This window comes from Pogona vitticeps, chromosome 3 (assembly GCF_051106095.1).
Source record: "Pogona vitticeps strain Pit_001003342236 chromosome 3, PviZW2.1, whole genome shotgun sequence".
Taxonomy (NCBI): Eukaryota; Metazoa; Chordata; class Lepidosauria; order Squamata; family Agamidae; genus Pogona; species Pogona vitticeps.
In genome coordinates, this window is record NC_135785.1 from 56,842,232 (window position 1) to 56,863,752 (window position 21,521).

At 40.3% G+C, this 21,521-nt stretch overlaps 1 protein-coding gene across 4 annotated transcripts in view; it reads right to left on the bottom strand.

Annotated features, from left to right (window-relative positions):
• COL17A1 (collagen type XVII alpha 1 chain) overlaps positions 1 to 21,521 on the bottom strand; it is an 89,787-nt gene that overhangs the window by 24,742 nt on the left and 43,524 nt on the right. For all 4 annotated transcript variants that reach the window (XM_072995584.2, XM_072995587.2, XM_072995585.2 and 1 more), the window contains 17 exons: positions 20,176 to 20,211; positions 19,432 to 19,485; positions 17,399 to 17,434; positions 17,192 to 17,227; positions 16,012 to 16,074; positions 15,131 to 15,166; positions 14,445 to 14,516; positions 14,027 to 14,053; positions 12,363 to 12,398; positions 10,763 to 10,798; positions 10,572 to 10,652; positions 9,634 to 9,669; positions 7,216 to 7,293; positions 4,881 to 4,937; positions 1,725 to 1,766; positions 860 to 931; positions 605 to 664 (listed from right to left, as the gene is read on the bottom strand). In XM_072995584.2, the coding sequence (XP_072851685.2) occupies positions 605 to 664; positions 860 to 931; positions 1,725 to 1,766; positions 4,881 to 4,937; positions 7,216 to 7,293; positions 9,634 to 9,669; positions 10,572 to 10,652; positions 10,763 to 10,798; positions 12,363 to 12,398; positions 14,027 to 14,053; positions 14,445 to 14,516; positions 15,131 to 15,166; positions 16,012 to 16,074; positions 17,192 to 17,227; positions 17,399 to 17,434; positions 19,432 to 19,485; positions 20,176 to 20,211 (858 nt within the window). The remainder of the gene's footprint in view (positions 1 to 604; positions 665 to 859; positions 932 to 1,724; positions 1,767 to 4,880; positions 4,938 to 7,215; positions 7,294 to 9,633; positions 9,670 to 10,571; positions 10,653 to 10,762; positions 10,799 to 12,362; positions 12,399 to 14,026; positions 14,054 to 14,444; positions 14,517 to 15,130; positions 15,167 to 16,011; positions 16,075 to 17,191; positions 17,228 to 17,398; positions 17,435 to 19,431; positions 19,486 to 20,175; positions 20,212 to 21,521) is intronic.

The following is a 21,521-nucleotide window of genomic DNA, read 5'->3' on the forward strand; positions in this document are numbered from 1 at the left end:
GCAGCTGCTGTATCTGAAACCTTTCCAGCCAGCTCCATCAGTGACGAGAGTGGAAGGGCAGTGGGGAAAGCAGCTGTCATTTGAATCCTCTCCTCCCCAAATGTGGTCTTGGGTTTGTTTTCATCTTTACTTTCTATTCTCTTCCTTCCTTCCTTTCTTACTTCTATAAAGGCTCAATAATCTAGCACTGGGGCAGCTAGCCAACAAAAGGAAGGAAGGAAGGAAGGAAGGAAGGAAGGAAGGAAGGAAGGAAGGAGATCCAGGCACCAGATATGAGGAGGAGAGGATTCAAGCTGCAAACAAGCTGCAAACAAAGATGATTTCCTTCCCAGTCTCTAGATGCCTGTGTGGTTGGCTGAAGTGAATTCACCCAGATACAGTAAACCTGACTTCCCAGGTAAAACTTCACAGCAGATCCATTCACATTTTTTCTGCTGTGGAGCCACACTCTTAATCATGGATGATGATGTATATGTTTTTTTTACATCTTTATTTCATCTACATCCTCCTCTTTCACTCTCCCTCATCTGCCAAGCTATTGATCAGGTCTGCTACACACTACATGGTATCAGCAATCCGCATGACAGGATTTCAAGTAACTCACCTTGATCTCCCTTTGGACCTGGAGGACCAGGAGGGCCAGGCGGACCAGCAAAGAAAGTTTCTGTATTGGAGGAGAAGGAGGAGAAAAAAAGTATCAGAGATGTTCATACAAACATGGGTAGAATCATGGGCTTTATGTAACATAACATCGGCATGTTGTTTTGCCAAAGCATTCACCTTATGAAATATCTCCCTCCATTTGAAGCTTGGATACAAAATCTGAACATGGAATTACAAATCAAATGAAAGCACTTACCAGATGTTGGAACAAAGGAGCCTGGTCTCCCTGGTGGGCCTGGTGGGCCTGGAGGGCCTTGCACGCTTTCTCCTAAGCAATAGAAACAAGAGCATGCTTAATATACATAGGACTGTATGAAGAAACACCCAAGAAAATGCCTTCATAGGAATGCACATAGGTAGAGCTAGGTTACAGGATCTGTTCCCTCAGTTTTCACATTATTGGTCTACTTCAGTTCATGAGTCCTTGCTCTGTGACTACAGTACACTGTGATTGAATGGGTTGTGGGATACGTATGCTGGCAGATAGATGGCCAGGAAGGGCATTGGAGACTAAGTCCAGCTGCTAATCCCAACTAAAGCAGACCCACTGAATCAACAGTGACTTCAAAAGTCAATACATAATTTAAGTTCCATTGATCGAATTGGTCTACTTTAGCTGGGATTAACTGATCTTAAGTCTAGATGCCTTCCAGCTCTATTAATCAGCATTGTCGCTGCAGACCTTGTACTCACAGACCTTGTATTCTCCTAGGGAAGAGGTTCATTTTGATTAAATTACAAAAAGAATTCATCACCATAGGCAGACTGTTCCTTATAGAACTATTTGTTATGTTCCTCATATTATGAATAGAAAGAACAGAATGCTTTGCCCTCTTTTACTTATTCTGACATCTGGTTCTTGAACCTGTCAGTTACAAAGTAAAATCAAATCAAGTCTGTATATTACACAGGGTGATCAATTTGTATTTTCACTCTACTACAGTGATGGCTGGTAAATGAATTCTGTGAATTAAGGTAATCCCCCCCCCAAAAAAAATTATAGGGCAGTCTAGGCAAGTCACAAAGAAACACACTCTTAAAACTACACAAAAGTCTCTTACCTGGTGGACCACGAGGTCCTCGTGGGCCTTCAACAGAAGCACCTGGAAAATTGGGGGGGGGGGGAATTATGGTTATGAATTCTGGCATAAAAATAAGAATACGTGGTCTGGGGATACTCAGACTGCACAGAGAGAGAGAGAGAGATCCATTGATACAGATCAACAAGGTGGAAGACGTTGGGCAGCCCTGCTTGGTGCCTTTCCCAATATTTAAAGGCTTTAAATGTTCAGATTTGTTGTATCTTGTTCAGATTTGGTGCTGACCATATTTTATTACTTTTAAAAACAATGGATAGTGGAGGGAGGGAGAGAAAACTTAATTAATTAATTACAAAAGAACTGGGCATGTATTTTGAGAAAATAAGACTCAGGGGAGATATGATAGCATTTTTCAAATACTTGAAAAACTGTCATTCAGAAGAGGTGATCCACCCAAATATACAATTCACCATGGAAAAAGAAATAGAGGGCCAGCTCCCGTTCTTAGATGTCATGGTCCTATGCAAAACTGACCTCCGACTGGGACACAAGGTCTACAGAAAACCCACCCACACAGATTGGTACCTACACAAAAACTCCAACCACCACCCACAGCAAAAAAGAGGCATAATTAAAACACTGGTAGACCGTGCAAATCGGAACTGTGAAGCTCAGTTTCTCAGCACTAAACTCAACCATCTGAATTGGGCCCTACAGGCAAATGGCTACTCCAAAAATGAAATCACAAGAGCCATCAAATCAAGAAAACAACATCGAACTGAAGAAGAAAAACAGCCACCCACAAATAAAGTATTTCTGCCATACATCAAAGGGGTTACGGACCGCATGGGGAAACTTTTGAAAAAACACAACCTACAAACAGTATTCAAGCCCACCACAAAAATACAACAAATGTTATGGTCAGCAAAGGACAGAAGGGACCCCCTCACCACCACAGGAGTATACCGGATACCTTGCAGTTGTGGCCAGGTATATATTGGAACCACAAAACAAAGCATCCACACCAGAATCAAAGAACATGAGAGACACTCCAGACTAAAACAACCAGAAAAATCTGCAGTAGCTGAACATGCCCTGAAACAAACTGGACATGACATTCTATTTCAAAATACTGAAATACTGGACAACACCAGCAATCATTACATCAGATTGCACAGGGAAGCCATTGAAATCCACAAGCACCAGCACAGTTTCAACAAAAGAGAGGAAAGTATGAAGTTCAACAAAACTTGGCTCCCAGCTCTCAAAAATACAATGTGCAAAAGGTCAATGGACTCTACCCAGCCACAAGGACAGGTGATCACTACACAAAAGACCAGCTAATGACACCCATCCTTAGCACAACAATACGCCCACAACAATACACACTAGTCACCCATCTACAGAAAAAGACAAAAGCCATAAATACTGCACTCCCAAGCCAACTACACCAGAGCACAGGTTGCTTCCTCTGAAGATGCCGGCCACATAGACTGGTGAAACGTTAGGAAGAACAACCTTCAGAACACAGCCAAAGAGCCCGAAAAACCCAGAACAACCATTAAATTTGTTTGTTTGTTTTATTTGTAGGCCACCCTTCAAATAAAAATAAAAATATAAAAATAAGGGGACCCACTGACAAGAGCAGCCACTACACTTTATCTTAGCCTCTTGTGTGTGTTCCATAAGTAATTCCACCTGAGGCTATCAAAATCCTCTGGCATGTCAAAGACTACTATCCTATCCTATCCTATCCTATCCTATCCTATCCTATCCTACTATACTATACTATACTATACTATACTATACTATACTATACTATACTATACTATACTATACTATACTATACTATACTATACTATACTATACTATCTTGATCATTGTTAGTATAATATTTGGCCAATTCCAGTAAATGTAACTTCCTGATTGATCACTCTCATCAATCTATATCCATAGGATACTATGTCTACATCCAGAGGATCTTTACCCTAGATCCCCCAAATCAAGCCAGCTTTTATAATCTAATGCAAAAGATATATTAAAATCAAAATTATTTCTTGTCAAATGTATTGTAAAAAATTCAATTATCTGTACCTTCACAAGGTGTTTATTACATATTGGAATTTCTTTATATGAAGTTCATTTTAAAAGTATCTGTGCCCCTGAGAGAATTTCTCAAAATTGGTTTTATCTAAGATCTGATTAGTCATTGAGATTTGATGAAGAATATACTGATTTGAAAATTTTTGTTGATTAATTTTGAAATTTTCATTATTTTGCCCATTTTCTTAAAAATGCTGAATATTTTGCTCTTTTTTTGGATAGAATCTACTTACTTTTCAAATTCTTGTTTCCAAATTCATAAAAATGTTGGGAGAGGTACTGAAAGTTACCAGGCATTTTATTAATTTCCAGAGTTTATAGTTCAAATTTGCTCTCTAGATAAAACTCATAGATGATAGCTGACCAACCATCTTAATGTTTGAATTCCAGTAATTTGATTTCAGACTGAAGTTAATTTCTTCGTATTTGTGTTATTTCCTTAATCTGTGACATTCTTTAAAACATATACCATGCACTGCCAGTTTTAATGCATAGCAGAGAATACATATTGATATTTCATCAAATATTCTTCTTTGCAATCTTAACACAGCCCTCTATACTCTTCCTTGAATTCACCCTGGATACAAGGTTATGCTTAGGAATCAGTGAAAATAATTTAGGAGAACCTTCAAACAGCTGAGATGACATCTGGATTGATGCATGGCTAGAGGTAGTGACACAGTCTTTGTAGATTTAATGCAGGAGAACAAAACATAAGCCAGAATCCTGTTTTAAGGTTACACTAATTTTCTCCAGCATCAGAAGATCCCTGAGACGTTCCTGAGGATGGCACTTACTTTTAAGGTTAATTGCAATCCCCATAGCTAGATTTCAGAGTGATAATTAGTGTCATTATGCTCAGCATTAGTTGAAATCTGTCATCATCATTTCTGTTTTTTTAAAAAATTCGTTATTCCTCCTTATTACCTCTCAGTTTGAAAAGGTTTATGTGGTTGTATACACTAACAAAGGGAAGAAACAGTACATTCCGTGTTTAGTGAAGAAGAAGGTCTTAAATCATATAAAGAGAATTACTCCCCATAAGTTAGTATATTAAAGTTACTACATAGCTACCTGGTAGTCCTGGAGGTCCTGGGGGTCCCGGAGGTCCTGGGAGTCCACCCATGCTTGCTAAACAAAAATGGTAAACAGAAATATTTGTTTAAAATCTACCGGCAACAACTGTTGCCTAACCATATTATCAAGATAGAAACTGAACATTTAAAAAGCTTAGGAAAAAAATAGGTTATTTTCGGAAAAAAGGCAGCTTTCAAAAGAAATGCTTAAATCATTTGCAAATCAAATGAAAATGGCTGCACTGATACAGTAGATATAAATAATTGTTTAGAACTGATTCTCGTCCTCCTTGTACATTGCATCAGCACTCCCAACAAAATGTTTTGAGTGTCACCTCATGAAGATGATTGAAGGATGAATTTTGGGGCAGAGGTTGAGGTTGAAGGGTGAAAGTGGGTCAGAAGCTGAACAAGCACATGTTTTCTTAGAATCAAGTAGGTGATGGAGAAGTCAAAGAAGAAGAACAAGTAATTTCTGGCAGGCTTAAATTTTAAGTATCACATCATTTCCAGCTCAGGCAGAGGGTCAAACTTCATGAGATAATGTCAGCTTTAAGGAACCACTTTACTAGTTGATGTGATTCCTTAAAGTCCCATCTGGCCACAGCTCAGAATTAAACTAGCAAGTGCATACTATAGCTCTAGGAGACGTCTCCCACTTTGCAGAGCCAATTCTTTCTTAGTTTATATCTGAGCTGCGAGTGCTGAAGCGAATTAGGAAATGAACCAAATGAAAGTGGGAGAAAATGCATATTAAATCCCAATGAGCAAAGATAAGAGCTAATTTGAGCTCTTACTCATTGGCAGTGATGGAAGCAAATGAACAACTTTTCTTCAGCATCACTGAGTCCTCTTAGTGTCATTTAGGAGAACTTTCTGGAATGATTCATGGTCTTCTGAATTCTGAACGGTGACATGTTTGCAAGACATCTGAAGGCAATAATCACAATGAGCATCTGTACTTCCAATTTTACCACTGCACCACTGGGCATGCAAGGTACACTCAACCAGATATTGCTGGATGACTCAGCTTCATGGCTAAAAGAAGCTGACAAGCTACTTGACCAGGTTCAACCAGTTACCTATTTGCCCAGTCCTTGCTCTCTATAACTTATTGCACCTGCAGAGAAAGGAAGACCTGCTGGTTCCAGAGGGGTATACATTGCTCTTCAAGAGTGGGAATGGCTCCTTCAAGATGAGGCACTGAGGCCACTTTTGGAAAAAAAACTTAATTTAGACTGGAAGGATTGAATCTGTTATTATTTGGTACTTTATGATACCATATGGATTTCTGAAATTTAACTTTTTCTTTTCTTTTCTTTTTCATATAAGTATGTGAGAAAAAATTATCCTGAGCCAAATGAGAAATTAAATGAATAAATAAAATTATGCTCTGTAAAGCAATGGGCTAAGAAGGAAATTCTGTCCACAAGTAAATCAATGTATGAATTAGTTTAAGGTCCAAACCAAACCAGTGACTCCAGATGAAAGCATCTCATCTTGTTATAATTAATTACATGCTGAAGTCAATTCTGACTTATGGCAAACCTTTTCAGGGTTTTCTAGGGACAGAGTACTCAGAAGTGGATTGACACCCTCTTATTTTGAGACGCTGGCTATTCTACAGGGAGGCACAGTGAGGAATCAAACTCCCAGCCTCTGGTTCCACTGCCAGATATCTAACTTACCAAGCTATCCAGCCAGCTTCTTATTTTATACTTATATGTAATTATTCAGTTTGACTTGATTTTGCATAAAACTAGATAAATGAAATAAAGCAATGTTTTACCTTCCAAAATGTACAAGAGGTAAATCTGGTCCTACAAGTTTGATGTAACTTTTCCCTCCCAATCAAATCTATCTCAGAAATTGAAAGCTAGTAGGAAAAGTGTGGATAACCTTCACCTTAAGATTTTTCCAAGGTGTTCTATTGGGGATGAGACAGAGGTCAGTTTTGTTCTAAGTGATGCTCATAAGGAGAAGGGTGGAGAAAGTCCAATTCTCAACCATTATGGCATTCCTGGAGTCACATTTTAAATTCTGAAGACAATAACCAGAATCCTGTCAGTTAGCTATACAGTACTAGTGTTAAGGACATTAATGCAATCTGCAGAAATGAACAGCCAATAGTGAATGAGTTGTGCACCAACTGGCACGAGATGAGGGATATAAGGGCTGACTTAGCTGATGGTGATTCACCACAGGAGTTTATACCATTGCACTTATGCTGGAACAACTAACCAATGAGATTCTGACTATTATTTTTCTCAAATTGTAAGTAGTATTAGAGTTGGCTTTGAAAATATAACCCTACAAGAGTAATATCACTCTACCTCCAAGAGAAGCAACATCTTGTCTACTGGTTTCCACAATGATGGATTCACCTGGGGGCCCTCTCTCACCACGAGGACCTATATCAGGATTTAAAAAGGGAAATATTATTTATTGAAAATATTTTTATCCTACTTTTCTCCTTAAAAAGAACCAAGATGGTTGATTATTTAATACACATGACACAAATCCAATATTCTGGTCAAAATTTGTACTTATTATTCATTTATATGCTGCCTTTCTCCCAGAACTGGGTTTCCAAGTGGCTTACAATACAGTTAAAAAAGAACAGAAGATTAAAATACAACAAATTAAAAACATTAAAGTAGAATTCAGTATGTTGAAATACAATTGAAATCATTAACACAGGTTTGCCATAAACAAGAAAAAAACAGCACATCATCTAAAATATTATGATTGGAGACTCTTAATAGTAGAAGTCCTGCCTGAAAATTTGAAGTGTTCTGACTTGCACCTAATGTGAGGCATGGATCCGGAATTTATCTTAGACTAAGCTGCAACTGGGAGCATGGAGAGGTATAGTGGAGGATGCTGCCATCTTATCAGTGTGTGGCTATTCACCTGGGGGTCTCTGCAATAAGTATGGGGCTCTTGTCCCTCTCCCTGCTGGGGGACAAGCATAACCACCCCAAGTGTGGGAAGTCCCTAGCAGACCTGTTGAGAGAGGTTTTACCTCTAATTGAGAGAATAAGTAAGTACAGTGAATGCAGCCTGATTGTCACCTATCCCCTTCCTTTCTCTTTAGTTTGATGAGTCGATGGTTCTACATTGTGCACCTTATGGAATTTTTCTTCTGGTACCACTAGAGATCTTAATGGGGGATGTCAGCTGATCTTTGAATCCATTTCCTGTGCTGGGCCAGGAGTAGACCAGCTGTGACCAATAAAGTTGTGGCTGATTTTGTTTCTGGCAGACTCAATAATCACCCTATGAACATTAGGGAGGGCAACAGGAAAAGAGTAACATAAAAAATATTTTGACAGAATCAGTAAAACTGTCAGCAGCTCAGCAGCTCAACTATATGAAAGAAAAGTGTTCACAAATTGGGGAGAGAGGGCAAGGTAAAATTCCCTGGGTAGGCCAAGAGAAGGCTTCAGAGAGTCCTTTTGTATTCTAAAGCAGTGGTCCCCAACCTTGGGCCTCCAGATGTTCTTGGACTACAACTCCCAGAAGCCTTTACCACCACCTCTGCTGGCCAGGATTTCTGGATGTTGAAGTCCAAGAACATATGGAGGCCCAAGGTTGGGGACCACTCTTCTAAACAACACACTGCAGATGTTGCTGAGACATGAAGGAAGACAATGCACTGTACATCTCAGCTTAATCTACTGTCTGTAAAAAGAGATCAAGGTCCCATCTGATGGCCTCCAATTTAGATTTTGAAAAGGCCACAAATTGGTCACAGGAGATACTAGAGGGAGGCCTATCACTGTGGCCAGCTCTGGATAGTTCGTGTACTATATGGAAAAGTTCTGCCTGCTGGTTGTGAGCTTCGCTTATCAGGTTAGTGAAGAATGCTCTTCTAGCAACCTTTACCCTAGCTAGGTAAAGTTTAGATGCGATCCTGGCCATTTTGAAATTAGTTTCTATGAGGGCCCTTCTCCAGATGCTCTCTAGCCTTCTCCGCTTATGCTTCATGGCCTTCAGCTGCTGGTTAAACCAGGGAGCTGGTCGGGCTTGGCAGTGGAGAGGGCGTTTATGGTGTGATCATGTTGACCACCCTGGTGATGGCGGAATACCAGCCATCCAACAGGGCATTGACAGGAGCGCTAACCAAGTCAGGCGGAATCCCGGCGAGGCCAAATCATCAAGTTGGGAACAAAGGGATTGAAGGACCTGACACAGAGCACAGAGAACAAAGCAACACAAGGGGATATGATAGAGCAAAGAAGGGACGCCATAGGCCCACAGGCCTAATCTAACCCCTGGACATCCCCATATATTCTGAGGAGGTTCCCCATAAGTTTCCACCCCTTTCAAATGCCTTTCTTTCTTCACTGTCTCTTCTTGTTCCAACTGTGCTATCTCTGGTAGGGGATCAGAGATAGCACATACAGTATTCTCATCCCTTCAGTGTTCTCACTCAGTGCTGGCAGAAGCTAGCCCAGTCTTGACCTCAGAATATTAGATATAGAGCAGCCCTATTTAGCTCTTCAGCATTTGGGTGGACTCTTTATGTAAGCCAGGTCATGGGGAAACCAAGATTCTGGTTTGCATGGAGAACCTCCATGGATTGACACGTCTCCCCACTTCTGTCTCTTCACATCAAAGAGGCAAGGCTAGTTCACTCTCCTTCTTCATGCATTTAGCCTACCAGGAGACTGAATGACTGAACAGAATTACTGAGCAAAGAAGTAAAGGAAATAAAACAAACACCAGGGTTGCACTGAATATATTACCTTGTGCTCCAGGAAGACCAGCTGGGCCAATGGGACCTGGATAAAACAAAATTGAGTCACCTTTCTTAACAGACAAAGCAACTGCTTTCCACATTCAAGAGGAAGAACTGAAAACATCAAATAATATGTAGGATGAATGATATTTCAGAGATTTTGGTAGGTATTGGCAAGCAATACAATACTCAGGTCAGGTAGGCTGTGAACAAAGGATTTGTACTTTCTGACATTTCTTTTTCTTCTTCATACTTCTACTAAAATACCCCTGGCTTCTGGAACACCTCAGCTTGTACATATTCTCTTCCAATTCATAAAGAGAACAGAGGGAACCAAAGTCAACAATACATAAGTTTGATTTACAAAGAAAGGGTGAACTTATCTACCCTTTGAAAATCATCTCTAGAAAGGAACAGATTAAATGCCTTCGTTTAAACAACCAGTCATTGAATGTTGGACAAACTGTATGTTATTAGACATCATTAGGAGAAAAATTCCTTAAATGCTGAGAACATTTAATTTTTTTTCAGCAGGAATTTGTCATGCTTTCCATAGTTTGCAAATTAGCTTACACTGTTCTGTGATTGGTCATCGGGAGAAAATCACAGGCTTTAGTTTACAAATAAGATTGCTCAGTCAAGATGTGCCTGAATTAGTCCTCTAAAACACAAAATGGGTTTCTGCTACTATCTGTAATATACAGTGAACTATCTATAATATATAATTTGGGCCAAAGTCCAAGGATCTTTTTTTACATGGACTATTGGTGTACCATCACTTATCTGTCGTATGCTCCAACAGTCAGAAAATAAATGCTGGGTAGCAGCTTAAGAGCAGAAGCCAGGTCAATAACTTAAAACACTTCACCACAATCAGTCAATCCCTGAAAAATATCACTGATACAGCAAGTAAAAAAATATTAAATAATAAAAGGAGGCTCCCACCTGGGACACCAGGTGGGCCTGCAGGTCCTATTGCTCCTGGGGGTCCAGGAGGTCCAGGAAGAGCAACGGCTGATCCACCGTCTGAAGCACAAAGGGAGAAAAAAAAATCATAAATTAAGTCACGACAAGGTGCAACATGGTGTTAAGAATGATCTTGGGTGCAAGATTTCTTCTATTTCTACAATACCTACCTGAAGTAGTAACCCGGCCTGGTGCTCCAGGTTCACCTATAGAAAAAGAGGTCGATAGGTCTTCAGTTAACAGACTGTTGCATTGTGGGCAGTGTTTGCGATGTCATTGGATCTTTAGGCTGTTCGATTCTTTGCCAAAAGGATGACTATTCTTATCACAGCTGTATAGCCTGTGGAACGTTACTATTTACTGAACTCTGTAGCCAATAATCTATTGCTAGAGCATTTTTGTCCTCTCCTTCCTCTCAGTCTTTTCCCCTTTTGTATAATATGCTCCAGATTGTAAACTGATGGAACATAGACTGTGGGAGCTCTGACTTTGGATAAGCAGTAGGCAAAAATATGACAAATAAAAAACTATTAACAGGGTGATTGAGATAGAATTCTCAGAATCCAATGTATTTTGAAAAGAAGGGCTTTGAAGGATCACTCTTACTAGTCCTTCATATTGCTCATGTGTCTGAGGGTGTGATTACATCACAAAATGAATCTGGAACTCGTGGCGCAGTGGTTAAATCGCTGTACTGCAGCCAAAACTGTGCTCACGACCTGGGGTTCAATCCCAGGTAGCCGGCTCAAGGTTGACTCAGCCTTCTATCCTTCCAAGGTCGGTAAAATGAGTACCCAGCTCGCTGGGGGTGGGGTGGGGGAAATGTGTAGCCTGCATAATTAACTTGTAAACTGCCCAGAGAATGCTTGAAGCACTATGGGGCGGTATATAAGCAGCACACTATTGCTTTGCTTTTTTGACGTCACTTTAAAATCATGTGGTAGCCATGTGATTTTGGATCAGGGTATATGTGTCTTCTTTTTTTTTTTTTTTTTTTTTTTTTGGACTTATATATCGCCCCATAGCGCTACAAGCACTCTCCGGGCGGTTTACAATTTAATTATACAGGCTACACATTGCCCCCCCCCCAGCAAGCTGGGTACTCATTTTACCAACCTCGGAAGGATAGAAGACTGAGTCAACCTTGAGCCGGCTACCTGGGATTTGAACCCCAGGTCGTGAGCACAGTTTTAGCTGCAATACAGCGTTTTAACCACTGCGCCACGAGGCTTCTTGCGAAAACTTTTAATCCGTTAAAAAACTATGCTGTATATTGGTCAATAGGCTTATTGAATGATTGCATTTATGACTTTATCCTTCACTTGCCCACCCTCACTCTGGCTACCTCTCACAGCCATAGCCATTGATGCTCTGGTCTTATTTTTATTTTGTACAATCTGGCATAATGCTAGTTCAACATGATAGATAGAAAAAATTACATGAGGCTTTCCTGCAGCCCAACACACACAGACAGAGAGACTTACTGACAGACACAACACAAACAGACAGACAGACAGACACAAACACACACAGAGACACACACACAGACACAGACACAGACACACACACACACACACACACAGAGGCAAATGACCAGAAAAATTGACACAGACGAAGCATCTGCTCGAATAGAAACTCACACAAAAGCCCAGCTCACTCTGCAAGCCCTCTGTGCAGTGTGTTTGCATGTTTGTGTAGGGGGCATGTATTACTTCTCCCCATTGCTATTGCACACTTGCCCATAAAAATCTAATAAGTATCCAGACTCACCTTTTGGTCCTGGTCGTCCTGGATTGCCTGGGAGTCCTGGACAGAGTTAAAATGACAATTCAAAACGAATACTAATAATCATAGCATGAACTTGTGTGTCACAGTTTTATTAAATGGAATCAATACGATCATATATCCAGACATCTTTCATTACATAGGAAGCTGCTGTACACGCAGAAGCAAACTACAGGTTCCAAAAAATCTGTTTCTATATGGAGTGCTTCCTCAAGTTCCAAAAAAGTGTAATTGTGAAACCATGTTAAAAGGAGAAATGTGTGTATCATCTTTAGAATGTAAGCCACAACTTCTTTTACATATCTAATTCTGGAACCATGAATAACAAAACAGATCATGTTGCTGGGAAAACACTGTAAGAATAGTAAAGATACATTTGGTACTGAGACAGGCCATTGGATAAGTGCAGGATATTTACCTAGCCCAATACTGTCAACATAGAATGGCAATAGTATTGCAGAACGTCTGCTGGGATTTTCCTAGCCCTACCTGTAGGTTCCAGGAACTGTGGTCATATGCATGAGCTATGGACACAAAGCTCATGTTCCGAGTACAGCCTCTCTCTGGAAACAATGCACCTCTTACAGACTATACCTTATGCCTCCTCCATAACTTCCACGGCAACAAAAAAGCAACTTGTATTTCTTAAATGTTTCTCTGTTTCTAGTCCTGACTGCAGTTCCCTCCTTTCAGTTTGCACCTACCACTCTCATCAGTCCTCCAACACGAGGAACACAATGTGCAGAAGCTCAAGGATTTCAATTCAACTTTGTGTGCATCATTTGGCATAGAGACACACTAGCTTATTTTTTACTAATATGCTAAACATGCAGTGACCAAACTCATCACTTTTCTGTATTTTCCTAGGCAGAAGATGGTATCTGTGACCATGTCATCATGAGATTACACTCAATACATGGCAAGTCTCTATTGTTCAGTTATCAGTAAGCACTTCCTAGTCTTTGCAAATGTAAGCACATTCACTGAAAAATAAGTTCACTGGGACTTAATTTCTGAGTAAACCTGCATAGGCTTGGATATAAGGCATACAGTTCCTTTGTCCCCCCCCCCCCGTCCCTTACAACTATAGGATGTACAGCAAAAATATCCATTATATTGTGTTCTATTTATATTACCAATAACATGCATGTTCTCACTGATAGGAAAATTAACCACAGAATAGACAGGAGTTTGGACAGCATTATTTTGAGTCTTTGCATGCATACTTTGGGCACATCATGAGAAGGGAAGTTTATCTGGAAAGACAATAATGCTAGGAAAAACGGAAGACAGCTGGAAAACAGGAAGACCAAATATGAGATGGATTGACTTCTGAAAGTCAAGACTTCAGTCTGCAAGAGCTGAGAAGAGCTGCTCAGGAGAGGACATTTTGGAGATTGCTCAGTCATAGGATCTCCATAAACTGGAGGTGACTTGATGGCACATAAGAAGTTTGAAGTTTCTTATCTACCTTGCCTATACTCTGATGCCAGCTGAAATGTGACTACACCTACTGTGCTTAGGACCTAGTAACCTGCATCCTCTTAGCAAGGTACAAAATGAATTGCTATTATTGTTCCAGCCAAACTCAGCATTTAAGTGTCTGTTTTGTTTCGTAAACATTTTTAGTCCTCCTGCCCATGGATTACCTGGTGGCCCTTGTGGTCCTGTGAGACCTGGAGGAAAGAATGAAAAATATGTGAGTTGGTTAGGAATTGTCTTCTGCAACCAGACAGGGCAACACTTTATTACTGTACATATTACCATGAATTTTGCTTTCAGTCAACAAGCCATTGGCTGACAGAGTAAAAACATTTTTAGCTGATAACTGTGGTGCTCATGAGTGGCCATGATAGATGGGGAATTCTGGGAATTGTAGTCTAAAAATAATTTCATCAGTTTCTAACTAAGAGTTGGTATCTCATTTGTCCAACTAGTGGGGGTTTTCTCAGATGTAGTCTACAAAATTTCAGTAGTAACGGGGGAATCTCATGATGGAAACAGGAGCCTTTTCTAGAAAGATATAATTCCCTTAAACAATAGGTGTATTGGTTCATTTTGTAATACCTGGCTGTCCTGCATCTCCTGAAAGTCCAGGTGGGCCTCGTGGGCCTGGTATTCCCATAAGACCTTGCTCTCCTATAAAGTAATAAACACATATGGACTATCATTAGTAGAGTGATGGTTATCATTAATAAATCCAGAACCATCCCAATCAATGGAACTGTACTGTAAGTAAGAATTAAGAAGTGAGATTAGTATGGAAGATTTCAAACGCACAACAGCAATTAAAAAACCAATCCTATATTCAAATTACACCAGGTGAAGGACTATAAAATTTTGTAGAAACCAAGCTGTAAGAGTACAATGTAAAATGCATAACAATCATGAAAATTATGCTAGAACTATATCTCAGATACACCGCTTAGCATAATCTGTATCTCTTTCATACTGTAATTACCATATAGACTGTCTCTACCCAGCTCTGATCTATTACCTTATTTTCCTGAATAGTATGAAAATTGACATGCAGAGATCATGTGGAGGAGCCATGTAACAGGTATCTGTTTATTGTACATTCATGTCCAAATCTATTCCATCCATCCATCCATCCATCCATCCATCCATCCATCCATCCATCCATCCATCCATCCATCCATCCATCCATCCATCCATCCATCCATCCATCCATCCATCCATCCATCCATCCATCCATTAATTAATTAATTATGTACGCCATGGAAAGAAAGTACCTCTGGGGCCTTGGTGTCCATCTGGGCCAGGTGGACCTGTGCAAATATAAAAGGCCATTAGTTAAAACAGAAATTGCAAAAGCCATAGAGAAGAACACAGTTATTAAAACAAATAGTGAACTTTTTAATGTCTAAACTGTGCACATGCACACAGATTTTGGCTGAACATCAGTATGTGTTTAAAAGAGAAAAACACTGTTACAGAATATAAAGAAACTTGTGATATAATGCAAAACACTTACCACTCTTTGCTAAAGTACACAAGTAGGCATTCACACATAACTCAAAACATGCAGATACATAGGTAACAGAGGATTGGCTCCAAACATTTTGTTCACCTAGAGAAGCAAATGGTATCCCTCCCCTCAAAGCTTTGGTATAGATTTTGGCACCTGAGACACAAAATCCCCCACATAATTCTTTCCGTCCCTTGGCAGTGAAAATGCATTCATAATCAATTAATTACAAAACCCTTTCCTGACTTTTTATGATACCCCAAATCTTCTTCCTGAAGAAGCTGTTTCACTCTGTTTATGAGTAAAACCAGCCCTGAAATCACATCACATGTCCACAAATTGTGAGGAACACCCTACATTGACCCCTGTTTCACAGGTAATCCATGATCAGAGAGAGAGAACGTTGCTATCAACATTTGATGTGAAGCATTTTCCTGACTGAATCTATGAGCCACCTCTTCTCTATATATGTATTCTTCCTTGCTATTTGGGTTTGAGAGCTATTGTGTTTCCCTTCATTATATTTTCTTTCATTCCAAGTCTTACAGTCCAGGAGTCTTAAGTTTTATGGGTCTTGGAACACAAGACTCAAAATGAGTGCTGGAGTCACCTTCTAGAAATATCACAACAGCATAGTTCACTCACCTGCTGATCCTTTGGCACCTGGTTCACCTGCAGGCCCAGGCAGCCCTCTGGAGCCTGGTTCACCTGCAAACCAAACAAAAAGAAAAGATTCAGTATGTATGGGAAAGAATGACCTTTTCTTGATTCAGTGCTAAACCCTAGTGAAATTATTGATAGTTGATGGTGGCTGGGCCCTGCTGCAGCTGGCATTTGTTCTCAATCAGAGGCTTTGCCAACTGACTCTTAAAAGACTGCCACAGCTCTGTCCCTCACCATATATTCTGTGGACAATTATGAAACTTGCATGGTTAGGAATGTTATATAATGTCAGTAGTTGGGAGAAAAGAAGTGGAAAGAGGGCATAGAGAGAGACTTTTTTTGATGGTACCTCAGAGTGAGCAACCCCATTGTGCCTGGATGAGGCATTTTAGCCAGATAAACTACAGAGGACACAGTCTTTTGAACTGACACTGGGAGAAGCTGTCTATGACATTTTGCTGCCTGAGGTGCAAAACAGGATGGCACTCTCTCCTGTTCTATGCACAAGAGCCAGCTGAAGTGGCAGTTGAGGCAGTAGGCCAGGTTAGGGGATGCAAGGCATAATGGGAGGTATACAGGTTCTCCTGTCCAGTGCCTTGCCACTGCCTTCATCTGCTGCCCGAGGTCACTGCCTGATTCTGCTTCATAGATTCCCATGACTCTCTTGAGCCCCCTATTCTCTGGTTCAAAAGTTATAGCCTTAAGTCAAAATGTACAAACATGGATGTTCATGTGGTAACTAGACATAGGATATTCATATTTGCATCCCTGGTGATACAAATATGAATACTGGCACTACAGGTGCCTGGGAAAAATGGACCCCCCCCCCAATAACTGGCAGGTCCATTTACCACTTGCCAGTGTTGTTCTCATCACACCAATCTGGGAAGCAGCTTGGCCAGTAATTTCCTGCCTCCTCACACAGCTGACTCCTCAACAGCTGAGTGGGGACATTTTTCATCCCACCTCCTGGTGAGCTGTGCAGGGAGGTGCTGGCTAGGCTGCTTCTCATATTGGCAACAATAACGATGCTGTCGAGCGGTAAGTGGACTTGCTGGGTCAGGGGGAGGGTCCAGTTTCCCTTGGTACCCCCTCGGATATAAATACGAATATCCCATGTCTAGTGGTAACATGTCATAATCCTTCACACTTTTCTACATACCTGTAAGACCACGGGGTCCTTTTTCCCCTTGCTCACCTAGAAATAAAACAGAGCGGCAATAGGTTATGTTAAGTGATGTTAAAACTTTCCCCTCAAAGTCAACCAACCTTCATAACTAAGGTACAAATAGTATTTCAGTGAGAAGTTATACTGGAGAATGAGAAGCCTATAAGTCACTGGAAAAATACATCTAATTGACACACATACCTTTGGGCCCAGATGGTCCCATTGGTCCTCTTTCGCCTAAACAACAGAGATAAGGTATTTAATGCAGAATAATGTTGGAGGGTGAAATTATTCAACTATACTGGGGAGAGAAACCACATACCACACATACAAAATATTCCTAACACCGTATTATAGGAACAAATGCACCGGATGCCTTTATGCTTCAGTGGAGGAATGAAAAGGCACTTCATTGGCTGTTCTGAGAGATCATCATCATTTGGTTTCTCCTCACTTTAACTTCTTTTAATTGCAGGTGGCTGTTAATCATACAAACTACTGTTTTCAGAGAGGCCGCTGTGTCATTCTGTTCTAGCATGGAACATTAAGAATTGTTGTCTGCATTTTCCTCATCTATTTCTTTTCCTTTTCCCTTTCATGCTGTGTCTCTGAGAGTGTAAATCTGAAGATACAGGCTACCTTGTAGTTACTGGCCGTATGTAAGCCACTCTAGGAGCCTTTCTCACTGAAGAACTTGGAATAATGTTTTAGATAAATGAATAGTGTCCTAATATTCTTCCCTTCAATATCATGCATGGAAAAAGATACAAGGCATTATCATCTTTTCCTATTTATTGCTCATGCATATATTCAAGTCATTTTCACCATTTAAATTATTTATAGTCTTTGTTTTTGGTCTCAAGAATCATAAAATCATAGAATCGTTGTAAGGTTGGAAGGGATCCTCAAGGTCTTCTAGTCCAACCCCCTGCCCAAGGCAGGTGACCTTATACCATCCCGGACAGATGGCTGTCCAATCTTTTCTTGAAAATCTCCAGAGATGGAGCACCTACAACATCAGGAGGCAAGCCGTTCCACTGCTTAATGATTCTCACCGTCAGGAAATTCCTCCTTATTTCAAGGTTGGATCTCCCTCTGACAAGTTTCCACCAGTTGGTTCTTGTCCTACCCTCAGGTGCAATGGAGAATAAATCAATGCCCTCTTCCCTGTGGCAACCCTTCAGACTATCATGTGTCCCCTCAGTCTTCTCTACGTTAAGCTAAGCATAACGAGTTTTTTAAAGTCTTTCTTCATAGGATTTAGTCTCCAGTCTCCTTCTCATCTTTGTTGCTCTTCTCTGCACCCCTTCCAGGGCCACAGCATCTTTTTTGTATTGTGGTGACCAGAATTGGACACAGGACTCTAAGTACGGCCTAACCAGCATGGTATAGAGTGGTACTATCACTTCCTGTGATCTTGATGCTATCCCCCTGTTGATGCAGCCTAGGACTGTGTTGGCTTTCTTGGCAGCTGCAACACACTGCTGACTCATCCTTAGGTGGCAGTACTAAATCCCTCTCACAGGTACTACTGTTGAGCCAGGTACTACCTATGTGCTGGTACAGGATGGTTACTCCTACCTAAGGACCTTATTTTTCCCACCACTGAGCAGCATCTTATTGGATAGTTCAAGTCTGTCTAGATCCTTCCGAATGTTGAGTCTATCTTCCAAAGTATTAGCAATTCCCCCTAGCTTTGCGTCATCAACAGATTTAATGTGTGTTCCTTTAATCCCCTCATCCAGGTCATTTATGAAGATGTTGAAGAGCACTGGGCCCAAGACACAACCTTGAGGGACCCCACTGAACACTTCCCTCCACGTAGATGTGGTTCCATTGAGGACTACATGTTGAGTGCAGTTCATCAGCCAGCTGCAAATTCATCTGGTAGTTGTGCTGTCTATCCCACTTCATTCTATCTTACGCAGAAGGAGGTTGTGGTTTTCCTTATCAAATGCCTTACTGAAGTTTAAGTACTGTATACTACATCCACTGTGTTTCCTTGGTCCACTAATTTAGTCACTTTATCAAAGAAGGCAATAAGATTTGTTTGGCATGACTTGTTCTTAACAAACCCATGCTGGCTTTGTTAAGAGATGCCATTAAAACAAAATTTTGAGCAGGAGGACATGGTTTCTGCAATCTGCCACATCTACCCAAAGAGATGTAACTTAAGAAGTATCTTTCTCTCTTCTGCACCAATGAGTACCGTATATGTGGGCTCCAAATCATACCTTTAACACCAGCGAGTCCTGGTTCACCTCTAAATCCTTGAAGCCCAGGAGGACCTAAAAGAAAAGCAAGATGAAGCAAGTGACAACTTACCACATTTTAAAAGAGAAAATAGCTCAAATGTATTTTTAATTTTTAATCTCTTTATGTTGATGTAACTCCATTATTTTGGAGACATAAGGATGCAATTTACTACACGTTAACCAAAGTTTGGGAATTTACTTTTAAAAGTACAGTAATTAATATAATAGCATTCTAAGCTGTTCATGCTGGATTCTATTTGGGCCTGCTTTTATACTGCTGTGGGTTGGGTATGTGTGTGACCTTTTATGTTGAAAACTGTCCAGAGTAGTGGCATACCACTAGATGGGCAGTGTACGTAGAAGCTGAATGAATGAATGAATGAATGAATGAATGAATGAATGAATGAATGAATGAATGAACATAGAAGCTGAACGAACGAACGAACGAACGAACGAACGAACGAACGAACAAACAAACAAACAAACAAACAAACAAACAAACAAACAAACAAACAGTGGCAGGATGATACTTTGGGACCCATCCTACCACTGCTCCATTACAGATGGATTCACTATATTCATTCATTACAGATGGATTCACTATATTCATTCTTCTTCAAATTGTTTTCATTCCTGAAAGTAACTTTGCATGTTCTGACAGTAAATAATACCTTGATTTGCTGTATTTTATAATATGCTATATAATGAGAACATGATACTCACCAGTAGGACCTTGGGGCCCTGGTGAACCCATCATACCTGGAAGAGAAAATATTGCAATTTGTCACAAATTGTGTGATCAACTGTGGAACACTCATAGCATCCATCTGCAAGCATATGAGAGCATCCACTTCTGTTGTAACTGTCCTAAGGTTGAACCAGGATCACGGGGGGCCTACAGGGATAAGTGCTCATTCAACTGCTAAAGCAAAGACAACCTCTGACAGTTCAGAAATGAAATTCTCAAGACTTTTTTGACAATTGAGATACCAACCTTGTGGCTCAAGTCTTCATTTTAATACAAGGCAGTGTAACCATGGCATTCCAAAGGCTTTTGCCCTACAACTCATATCTCTCCTAGCCTGCATAACTTCTTAATTGTTATTCAAATGTAAAAGTGGGGAAAAAATTAGCAAACTGAGCTGAACAAAACTGAAAAAAAAGAGAAAAGCTACCCAAAACAAAGCTATTAAAAAAATTCAAAAGTAGCAAAAATGCCATATTCCCCATTAGTAGGCTTTTAGCTTACATTTCTACAATTCAGTGACTAGGAGAGCAGGCTTTTCTTTTCAGTTTCAGTGCTGCACATACTGGGCAGAGTGCATCTGTCTTGAGACAAAATAGCTTGATTCTCAAGTTCAGCAATTTTTTTGTAACAGTAAGGGCAACAGATTGAAAAGCAAAGCCCTGTTAATTAATTAATTATATTTATTTATTGAAAATATTTATACCCTGCCTTCCTCTTCAAGAGAATCGAAGATGTGGCTCACAATATTAAAACAAACAGCATTAGAAGTTAAAAAACAATACATATAACATTAGAAATAATGAAACATATACAATATTACAACTAATAGATAAAACCAGTTCTAAAAACACATTTAAAACCTATTTCAAAAAACCTCTTAGGTAGCCAGGAACTAAGAGAAAGTCTGCCCTAAAAAACAGTGCCTGCTTATGGAAGGATGGTAAATATGGAGTCAGCCTGGCCTCTCACAGGAGGGAGTTCTACAGCTTGGGAGCATCAACAGAGAAGACCATCTCTCATGTCCTCACCTGTAAGGGTGGGGGTGGGGGGACTGACAGAAATGCCTCACTGTTGATCTTAAAACCCAGGCAGGCTCATACAGGGAGATATAGTCTTTTGGATAACTAGATACAATTTACTGTAAATAAATAAAATAAAGAAATAACCTCTCCCTCCTCTGGCAGCCTACTGGGGAAGGAAATAGTGGTGGAAAGCAAAAGAATGGGAAACGATCCTGTGTACACATAATCCCACCTTTTGCTGACCTTGGTTTTATACCTAACTGCTTAGCCCAAAGGGGTTATGGCCCTCTACAGAAAAG